Consider the following 11468-nt stretch of genomic DNA (forward strand, 5'->3'; position numbering starts at 1 on the left):
AAAGGAACCCAAGGATTCAGCTTGCACTACATTATCAGGAAGGCTATTCCATACTCTGACTACACGCTGTGTAAAGAAGTGCTTCCTTAAATCCAGCTTGAAATGTTCTCCCGCTAATTTCCACCTATGGCCACGAGTTCGTGTATTTAAACTAATGCTGAAGAAACTATTTGGTTGAACAGCATCCAAACCTGCTAGAATCTTATATACCTGGATCATGTCCCCCCTCAGTCTCCTTTGCTTGAGACTGAACAGATTTAGCTCAAGTAACCGTTCCTCGTATGACATTCCTCTAAGACCAGGAATCATTTTTGTGGCCCTACGCTGCACCTTTTCTAAGGCCACAATGTCCTTTTTAAGATATGGTGACCAAACCTGCACACAATATTCTAGGTGAGGTCTCACCAAGGAATTGTATAATCTTAGCATTACCTCCCTGGACTTAAACTCCACACACCTGGAGATATACCCCAACATCCTATTGGCCTTTTTTATTGCTTCCCCACACTGGCGAGAATGGGACATGGAAGCATCAACATACACACCAAGGTCTTTCTCATGATCAGCTACCTTTATTTCAGTGACACCCATGAAATACCTGTACTTTATATTTCTGCTCCCTAGATGGAGTACCTTACATTTATCGACGTTAAATTTCATCTGACAGGTATCGGCCCACTCATTAATTAAATCAAGATCCCGCTGTAGCTGCTGAGCCGCTAATTCAGTATCTGCTACACCACCCACCTTGGTGTCATCTGCAAATTTCACCACTTTACTGTATATATCGGTATCCATATCATTTATGTAAATTAGGAACAATAATGGTCCTAAAATCGAACCCTGCGGCACCCCACTATGAACGCAAGCTCTGTAATACACAGCAACAATACACAGCTCTGTAAAAAATTAAGAGACCACTCTATATACTTTTTAAAAATCTGCATTGTTAAATTCTGGTTTAATCCTGGTTCTGCTGGCAGAAGGCTACACTGTGAGGCAGGCTGCTTCCATGCTCGTGAGTTTCTAAGACCGCAGTACACAAGAACAGGGGAAAGAAGCAGGAGACACTGGGAAAAATCAAAAACCAGCCAGGTAGAGGGCAGAAGCAACCTTCTAATGCCAGAGATGACCATCAACTTATCCCTCAGTGTCTAACAAATCGGAGGATGACCTCAAGTGACCTTCAAAAGGAATGGAAAACATTAAGTGTGAAGTGTACTGGTGGGACAGGCTCCTAGAAGCAGCGGTGAAGACCCATAAAGCAAGAAAGAAGCCCTTCATGAATGAGAAGCAGGGAAGAGCCAGGCTGGAGATTGCAAAAAAAAAATGTGTATTTTACACAGGCTCATACCCATAACCCATAAACTGAGAAATGAGTGAAACTGAAAAATTTGATGCGGTGTGGGAAAGGGGGGCCACACTCCCCTGGGAAACTGTAAGGGGTTGCTGCAGGAGGGTAGTACTCGCTGTGGGATATCAGTCACGATTCAGGATGGGGGGGGGGGCTGCTGACCGTATTTCACCAGATACACGTTCTCAATCAGGAGGGGGGAGCAATTAGTTGTACTCTGGCTTATCTTACTTGAGGTCAGTTGGATGCACACTCAGACGAAGTGGGTTGGTAAGTAAGTTTGTATTTATTTATGGTTCTATAACAAATAAACAGGAAAAACAAATTACCACAGTGCTTACAATGGTTATTACCATAATACACCAACATAATGCATAATTGTACCATATCGCCTTAACACTGATAAGTTCGGCAATACATTACATTAGCAGCAATTCGTATTAGAGGGAATGATTGGACGGGAAATAAACGCAAATATCTTTCCGAGGTATACAACGGAACACTCGTCAGCGATAATTGTAACAGTAAGCAAGCTAGGTCACGTTAACCTAGCCGCGCAATTAAGTAAACTAAATTAGTACAGCGTCACTTATCACTTATAATCAATAAACTTAGTACTTACATTCGTCAGTGACGCATACATAAAAACCAGTGACTGTATTTACTGCCAGGAACAACTAAACTAACTACACATAAACTGCAGCTCGCCGACGTGCTGCCTACTCCTTCAGGCTCTCCCGCGCGCTCTCGTCACGCGTTCACCCACAGTCCTTTGCACGCAGCAGTGTTCCTTAAGGCTACAAGAGCCTTTCTAACATGCGGTCTCTTGTTTCCAGAGCTGTATATAAAATATGTATACATAATAAATGTATATAAAATGTGTATCGTATATGGAGTGTATAAAGTAGGGATTAGCATTATACTACTGTAATCCTCTACGCTCATTTTCTCAGCAGTGCGTTTAGTCATGCCGTACTCTGTGACATATTACAGAAATACTGGAAGTTCCATACATTCCACTTGGCTTTATTCCTCTGTTCCTGGCACGTCGAAACTGCAGTGACCTCTGCCTGCTATCCTAATGAAATGAATTTTAAAGGGATGCTAGTCTTTTCCCCGAAGCTGCAGCGATTATAGACAACTGCATGTTTCATATCACCTCATCCATTACTCGCCGAAAACATGCACATTTGTAATTCCATCACCGCCCTGATGAAATTACCAAGAGACATTTTAGTTTTGCCACCTGTATGAATTACAGCTTCATTCTGTCTTCTGGGGGGTTCATTTAACAGAGCATCTCAAGCGAATTCAGGGACCCTGGTAAAATTGTACTTTGACAGAGTTACATTTGAGTTTAATAAAAAGACCGCTTGCCAGCAATATCACCATCTTTTTGCCACAGAAATCACATTCAGCAAGGCAGTGCTGCCTTTCTCCTTGGGTTACATCGTAGTGCTAGAAAAAATCGCACCTTTTAGCTCTATATCGTCCTGCTGCTCATTTCGTACCCATTTCAGAATTATTAAAACATAAGAACACAAGTTTATGACCTTCTCCGTACTATAGGAGTTAGGCAATGCAGCCCCACAACACATGGAGAGGAACAAACGCACATCCTGCAATAAGCTCTGTGATCAGCTGGGGTTTAAATGGTATAGAGTGTCAGGTGGAGCCAACTGTTAGTCCAACTGGGAAGGAAGGCAGTTTGGATCCAGGCTGTGCATTCTGCCAAATAGAACAGGCGGAGATTGGAAAATCGACTGGGATCATTTCAGCCGGATTCGAGAGTCAGATACCTGTGAATAACAGGAGGTGGAGTAAAGTGAAGATGGGATTCAGAGGGACCTACCATTTGCACCTGAACAGTGCAGCATTTAAAACAGCTCAAAATAAGGGGCAGAAATACAGGCAATAAGATTAATGAAAAATGGATTTTTCTCCTACTTACTCAAATACTCAGTTCTGTAAAAGTTCACTTCCACTCATGAAAACACATGAAAAACACTGCATTCCATCCATCCATCCATCCATCCATCCATCCATCCATCCATCCATCCATCCATCCATCTTCTGAATCAATTTGTCCAATACGAGGGTGTGTGTGTGTCCAGAATCTATCCAGAAAGCTCTGCCTACAATGCAGGGATATTACAGACGCTGCTAAACCTTACCAAATGTTTTATCTCACCTCCATTAAATGTACCCAAACACTGAAACCCAACCCCATACCCCTCCTTGCTGTGACCCATCACCTGGCGGTTGGTTCTTTGGTTAAACTGGCCTCCACTACCATTGCTAATTAGAATCATCTCACTTATATAAAAGTTTTGAAGAGCCAACGGGATTCGAAGCCTCTTACTCCTCAGGATGAATCGGAAGTCATCGGTCACGTGATATTGCATAAACTTAGCAAGCCCCGATTCCCAGCTTGAAGTCACTGGGCCTCACTTTGAGGAGGCGATCTCCAGAATCTGGGTATTAACTGTCTCATCACTAAGTTCAGCACCTTTCACAATATAGCACAGCAAGGCCACGGTCAGAAAATGTGAGCCTGTCCTCCTCCTGAGTAAAGTAAAGCTCACTACGCTCTGTGAGCACAGGAACGGCCCGGCAATATTTCGTAGGTTTCTGCATTGTTTGCAAGTACAGAATATTATCTGCGAGTAAACTAATTAAGGTAAATATGGAAATTCATACGATATATGCTGCAGAATATGAGCTGAATAAAGCGTATAAAAAATGCAGAGAATTAAAAAAAATTGAACCACTGACCAAATATGGCACCTACAGTTAAATTCTAGAACACAATGTTACCGTAACAACGCTGATGTCATCATTCTGAAGGTATAAATTTTGCTGTAGGCACCAATACCACTTCAAAACAAATCTGATTTCGAACAAGACGCATCTCAACATGAAGTGGATTTTTCTCAATTGCTTTAGGCCGCCAGTGGTACCAAAGGACGCTGGAGAAGCTATAGAAGCAAAGGAGGAAAGAAAAAAGGACAAAGAAGGAAAGAAAAAGAAATGCTGGCTGAAGAAGCTTTTTACAAAAAAAGGGAAAGGAAAAAAGGCAATGGTGGTGGAGAGCCAGACATTGGCGATGGAGGAGGACAGCCAGACATTGGCGATGGAGGACAGCCAGACATTGGCGATGGAGGACAGCCAGACATTGGCGATGGAGGAGGATAGCCAGACATTGGCGATGGAGGAGGATAGCCAGACATTGGCGATGGAGGATAGCCAGACATTGGCAATGAAGGAGGCGAGCCAGGCAATGGTGGTGGAGAGCCTGGTAATGGTGGTGGAGAGCCAGGCAATGGTGGTGGAGAGCCAGGCAATGGTGGTGGAGAGCCAGACAATGGTGGTGGAGAGCAAAGCAATGGTGGAGGAGAGCAAGGGAATGGTGGAGGAGAGCAAGGCAATGGTGGAGGAGTGCAAGGCAATGGAGGAGGAGAGCAAGGCAATGGAGGAGGAGTGCAAGGCCTGGGAGGAGGAGTGCAAGGCAATGGTGGAGGAGTGCAAGGCAATGGAGGAGGGGGAGAGCAAGGCAATGGTGGAGGAGTGCAATGCAAAGGTGGAGGAGTGCAAGGCAATGGAGGAAGAGTGCAAGGCAATGGAGGAGGAGTATAAGGCAATGGAGGAGGAGTGCAAAGCAATGGAGGAGGAGTGCAAGGGATTGGTGGAGGAGTGCAAGGCAATGGTGGAGGAGAGAAAGGCAATGGTGGAGGAGAGCAAGGCAATAGTGGAGGAGAGCAAGGCAATGGTGAAGAAGTTGAAGGCAATGGTGAAGGAGTTCAAGGCAAGAGAGATGATGCAAGATTAGAAAGCCAGTATTAATGAGACTGAATATAGAAGATTGACTATCAGTACTACTTACATATGTATATACTTGTAAATAAAGCATTAAAAAACTAAGGAGAGAGAGGTGTTTTCAATTGAATGCGAGTAGATGTTAAATGTCAGGAATATTCCAACTGTCTATTACACGTGTTGCCGATAGGGGGCCATATGGTTTTGGTGATAAGGGTTGCCTTTAAACTTTAATAGAATGAAAATACATTACATGTATTTATGTTGTATTTTTAATTACGTTAAGGAATAAAACATAACGCGATGAATGTAAGATACACGTCCAGCGGGGACCCGTCCGGCCGCAGCCATGTATTGTTAGGAGTAGCCACAAGCGCCACGGACTATTTTAAAAGAAAGCACCAAAATGTTTTAAAGAACCTTAGCGTTATTTTAAAAGAAAAGCAGGCGGAATTTAAACAAGTACAAACATGCCCGAAAGAAGCAGAAGAGCAAATGCCGAGTTTAGACAAGCACAAGCGAAACCAACATACAGCACGTCGTTTTAAAAGAAGCACTTTTTTAATTTAATCAACATGCTTAAAGAATTAGAAGAAACTTTAGCGGTATTTACCAGTGTTAGGTTGAAGAAAGCCTTTAAACAGCAAATTCTTAGAAGAAATAGGCCAAAAGGCGAAATGAGTCCCAGAGCTCGGGTATAATCGGCAGGTCTGTTTGAAAAAAGCGGTCGAAATAGACCGAAGTGGCCAGCCCCTTTCAAAATGGCGACACCAGCGGAGCGCCTGTTATTTCAAATAAACGTTATGGTTGTAGGGGATTAAATAATGAAGCACTTTTATGCTAATGTGAATAAATTAAAACGCTCTAAGCATTTCAACAAGAATCAAGGAATAACGGTTAATTCTCGATTAAATTAGCGCATGCGCTGCATGAGAGTGAGCCAGAGAGGAGAGCGCATGCGCTAATTTAATAGTAGAGCCACAGTATTTTCTTTGAAGAGCCGACTCTCTCGCATTAATTTATTTAAACGAGAATTAACAGGGTTATTCCTTGACTTTTTTAAAATAACGCTAAAGTTTCTTTTTAAAACATTTCGATGCTTTCTTGTGGTGCCCAAAGCACAGAATACCCACACTGCTCTGACTACGCCACCTCCTGGTAAGGGCAGGAGGAACCCCTAATGTTCCTTCTGTAACGTGGCTAAGTTCGAACCCTCCCCGCAAAGGGACAATAACAAAGGCATGTGAAAATAAAACCCAATCCACTTTATTACAAATATGTAAAATCAATTAGTCAAATAAAACAGGCTGCTGGGGGGGTTGGGGGCAGCTGACTATCCTCCAGATAGTAAGGTCAGATCGGCACGCGCAGCTCTCAGCTCAGGAGGCCCCTGGTGACAAAGAAAAGAGCAAAACCACACATCATGCAACACGACAAACACTACACACAACAGTACAGTGTCCGCTCAGTGTGGCACCCCAACAGCAGAGCAAAAGCCTGTGCGGATCCAGCCTTGTACAGAAAGATCCCATGTACAAACATAAGGGGAGGGTAGATGATGCAAGATGAGGAAGCCAGTAGTGGATGATGTCCGATGTCTACCGCCCAAAATACAATACTAAAATTACACTTGCAACTTACAAGCCTATCAAATAAACCTAAAACAGTGGCTAGTCCGGTCCTTTGCAGGAATGCTTAATGCCCTATGCCCTCGCAGCACAGCAACACCAAGAGGAAGCGTTCCAATGCTACAGGTACAAAGAAACAATCAACAAAGAAACATAGACCCTTTTAAATCCCACAGTATAACCCAAGTTACCAGAGCCTCAGTGTCTGTAGCCCAGCAGCTCGTAGGGGATCACGTCAAATGATAAAATTCCAAAAAGTCACCTCCGCGTCCTCCACGAAGAGTTGCATGCTGCTAGCAGCCACCCTGGTAAAATAAAAATTAAACATTCAAGTTTTCAAACAAACCCTCTCCTCCTTTCCTTACCCACAGGGAAGAAGAACCCACCCCATGTCCAGTTGTAAAACACAGCAGCAAGAGAATGAGATTCCATCTTGGCACCCTTTTATAACTTCCTGGTAGGTCATATGACCTGGCTCAAGTGGTTGCCAATATAGTGTAATTACCAGTGCCGTGCAACTACTCCTACCAGCCTGTTCAGATCCCCACATTCTTTTAAAATACGCCGTGGCGCTTGTGCCTACTCCTAACAGCCCGTGCCTGTGGCCGGACGGGCCCCGCTGGATGTGTATGCGCTAGCTTGCATTCATCCTGCCATATGTTTTATTATTCCATAAAAACGCAATTAAAAATAACACAAATAAATACATGTAATGTATTTTTATTCTATTAAAGTTTAACAGCAACCCTTATCACCCAAACCATGCAATGGCGGCAATGTATGGTATATGGAGAAAACACTCGACCAATGAGAATAAGGGATATGTTCCCCATCCCTCTTATGGAATTCTTCCGTAGAATGCCTCCCGGCACCCAACGACACAGCCTAGACAACGGCATATCTGCTCATGAACCATGTGTTCTCCAGGTTTGGCCTTCCGCTGAAAGTCAACTCAGACCAAGGCACCCACTTCATAGCCGAAGTGATGCAGGACATCTGGAAATTGTTGGGGATCAAAGCCCAGTTTAACATCAGCCACCATCCTACAGCATCCGGCCAAGTAGAACGGACCAACCGAACCGTCGTTGGCATGCTCAAGAAAAAAGTGGCGCCCAATCAGAAAGATTGGAATGTGAAATTGCCTCTACTGCTCATGGCAATCAGAGCCACACTCCACAAGTCCACAGGAGTGTCCCCGTTCAAACTGATGACAGGACGACAAATTACACTCCCTCTCCACCTGCTCTACCAACCTGGTGACAACAGCCTACACCAGCATGTGAGAGCTTCCTTTGCAATCGCCCAGCAAAACCTGCAAAGAACCGCAGAGGGCAGGAAAGCCTACTACAGTATTGTGAGAACAGCTGATCTTCAGATAGTCTTGCTTTAACGCAACATATTCTGAAGGTGGCTGGGTGACAGTTGAGCTCCTTCCCATTCCTATTGAACACCAGCATAACTTAATGGGTACTTTAAACTGTACTTTTGTTGTTTTGAAATACATATTGGATGTGCAAAACTAAGATGCTGCTACATGAGTAATTTTTACAAAAAGGAGAAATAAAATTTCTGTTTTGTACTTATTTTTAATGAATAGAAAGGTGTTGCTTTTTTGTTGTTGCAGAAATATTCGTATTCATCATAAAATTGTCCCGTTCACTTCCAGACAGGGAACTTCAGACAGCGCAGTGTTTCAGTTTTTGAGTGTGAGGGAGGAAGCAGCACATCATTGTGCTCAGTAGCTGCACAGAAATACACAGCTGCATCTTCTGCTGTCGGTGCGCTGATCCCGAAAGAGCCTGATAGTATTTCAGGTTTTTCTATATCATATCTTGCCTTCTCTTTTTCAAAGTGTGGTTCAAATGTTGGTTTTCCTTTTGTGACAATATAAGCTATTAGCTCCAAATTTTGTCCTGGGCGCTGGCGGTACCAGTACATATATTGTAGCTTGTTGTCATTATGTGAACAGCTGATCTGCAGAGATCTTTGCTTGAATGCAATGTCTTCTCGAGGTAGCTGGGTCACAGTTGTGCTTCTTCCCATTCCTATAGAAGATAAAGATAACATAACGATTATTTTTAAATTTTACTATATATATTTACTCTGTGTGTATATATGTGTGTGTATTGGTTACCTACTTGTGGAGATCATATACAGGAACAGAAGAAAGAGATGTTTCAGACCCATCCTCTCTTGTGTTGTTGCTTTCAGCTCAGATGTTTAACATTTGATGCACCTTAAGCATGTTGTCTTTTCATCACTGAACTGTGACAGGAAACTGCAGTTCATTGCCATGCCTCAGAGTCAAAGTAATATGCATTACAATTAACATTGTCGCACCCTGCCGGTCAATAAGTAAAAAAAAGAAATTAATTGAGGGGTGAATTCATTATTGCTCAAAGCTCCATGGAATCTTAAGGACATTTGATTGATTCCAACAATTTTTAGTTTCATCCTTTTACTATTTACTATAGTATTATAATATTTTCACCCCAGCAATTATCTTATAATGGGTGATATTCAACAGAGTGATTCTGACTATGCCACACGAACAGACCCATTGTATCCTTAGACTTTGCCTAAAACAAACCAAACCTAACCGTGGTCCTGTGAAGAACTGAAACTCTGGGATATTGGCCATCTTTCTGCGTTGCTCTCTTCATTCTTCATTGTTTCACGTTAATCCTGACGGTTTTTCAGAAGTTAGTTTGGGAGCAGGGACTGTCATCATCGTTCCCCTGTTTACCAACCACATTGAATCAATTCGCATTTTGGAAACCCATACAGTAACAGAACTAAGTGTTTTTTGTAGACAGTAAGTCCTTACATTCCATAACAGTTCTTTTTTTAGAAATAAAGTGTGACATTGAGGCAATTGAAGGTACTATGCAGGAATATCCTGAAGTTCCACATTCAGGACATCTGTCAGAACTATCAGGAATCTGGTAAGAAAATAGCTCTATTTCACTGTCACTTTCACGTCATGACAGTTTTTGAGTGTGAGTGAGGAAGCAGCACATCATCGTGTTTAGTAGCTGCACAGAAATACACAGCTGCATCCTCTGCTGTCGGTGCGCTGATCTCGAAAGAGCCTGAGTCCATTTTGGGTTTTTCTATAGTATATCTTGCCTTATCTTTTTCAAAGTGTGGTTCAAATGTTGGTTTTCCCTTTGTGACGATATAAGCTATTAGCTCCAAGCTTTTTCCCAGGTGCTGGCGGTACCAGTACATGTATTGTGGGTTGTCTTTGGAAAAACAGTCGATAATTATAGAGCTTTGATTGACTGCAATATATTCTGGAGGTAGCTGGGTCACAGTTATGCTCCTTCCCATTCCTACTGAACAAAAAGATAACACAAGGGTTAATTTTAAAGTTTACTATCATTTGCTTCTTGATTCATGTTGGATAGTCAGGAACTGAGAAAGACCTGGATGAATAATTAAAAAAATCTATATATTTCTATCGGATACATACTTATAGAGGCCATGTACAGGAACAGAAGAGAGAGATGTTTCACAGCCATGCCTTCTTGTGCTGCTATTTTCATCTCGGATGTTGAACATTTGAGGCACATTCAGCATGTTTTCTTATCATCACTGAACTGTCACAGGAAACCACAGTTCATTACCATAGTTCATTACCACAGTGATACGTGTAACAATTGACATTGTCGCCCCCTGCTGATTTGGTTTGTTCCAGCGTATTACTTTTTCATCCCTCCTGTTGTGATAATGTGGGGTGAGGTTGAACAAAGTCTTTCAGTAAAGCAGGAACAGGCTATATCTTCTAACTGGAACTAAACATCACCTTAACCTTGGTGGTGTGCAGATTGTGGTAATTTATCTGTGGTGTTCTTTCCACTCTTCACTGTGTTTACAATCTCTATCATGATTGATGTTCATCAGTCTGAAAAATATTTATATTATACAGTCCCATTTACTTCCGGAAAGGATCCCCCTTGAATCACAGTGAGTAAGTTTTTGAATGTGAGGGAGGAAGCAGCACATCATTGTGTTGACTTGCGGCACAGAAGTACACAGCTGCATCTTCTGCTGTTAATGCGCTGATCCTGAAAGAGCCTGTGAATGTATCAGGTTTTTTTATATCATATCTTTCTTTTTTGAAGCCTGATTCAAATGTTGGTTGTCCATTTGTGACAATATACGCTATTAACTCCAATCCTTGTCCCAGGCGCTGGCGATACCAGTACATATTTTGTAGGTTGTTGTTACTGTGAAAACAGTTTATTTCCAGAGACCCCTGCTCATCTTTAATATGTTCTAGTGGTGTCTGGGTTACGGTTGTGCTCCATCCGTTTCCTGCACAGCAAAACATAAAGTACATAAGTATTTGTTTGATTGCAGAAAACTGATAAATCTAAGCAGGGATACTTCTAAAGCAACCTGTTTGTATGAGGTACTTACTTATGGATCCCATACACAGGAACAGAAGGAGCAGTTGTGTCGACCCCATTCTCTGTAAAGCGGCTTCTCTCAACTCAGATCTTACAGGTATTAGGTAGGCACTGCATGTTGTTTCTGAATCGTCACTGGAAACCACAGCTATTTACGACAGTGCAATCATATATAATTGGCATTGTGTCCCCCTACTGGTCATTATTTCTAGCAGAGTAAAGACATTCTTTTAGATCTAAACGTAAGGCTATATA

At 42.5% G+C, this 11468-nt stretch overlaps 1 protein-coding gene across 44 annotated transcripts in view; it reads left to right on the forward strand.

Moving 5' to 3' along the window:
- LOC125751523 (puff II/9-1 protein-like) overlaps positions 1 to 5275 on the forward strand; it is a 38383-nt gene extending 33108 nt beyond the window's left edge. For 18 of the 44 annotated variants that reach the window (XM_049030460.1, XM_049030430.1, XM_049030416.1 and 15 more), the window contains one exon: positions 5034 to 5275. In XM_049030460.1, coding sequence (XP_048886417.1) covers positions 5034 to 5183 — 150 coding nt within the window. In that variant the 3' untranslated portion in view covers positions 5184 to 5275. Of the gene's footprint in view, positions 1 to 4934 lie in introns of all 44 variants that reach the window. The other 26 variants (XM_049030461.1, XM_049030458.1, XM_049030451.1 and 23 more) reach the window with 4 other exon arrangements.
- Positions 5276 to 11468: the final 6193 nt, after the last annotated feature.

The sequence above is a fragment of the Brienomyrus brachyistius genome, chromosome 11 (genome assembly GCF_023856365.1).
Source record: "Brienomyrus brachyistius isolate T26 chromosome 11, BBRACH_0.4, whole genome shotgun sequence".
NCBI classification, from domain to species: domain Eukaryota; kingdom Metazoa; phylum Chordata; class Actinopteri; order Osteoglossiformes; family Mormyridae; genus Brienomyrus; species Brienomyrus brachyistius.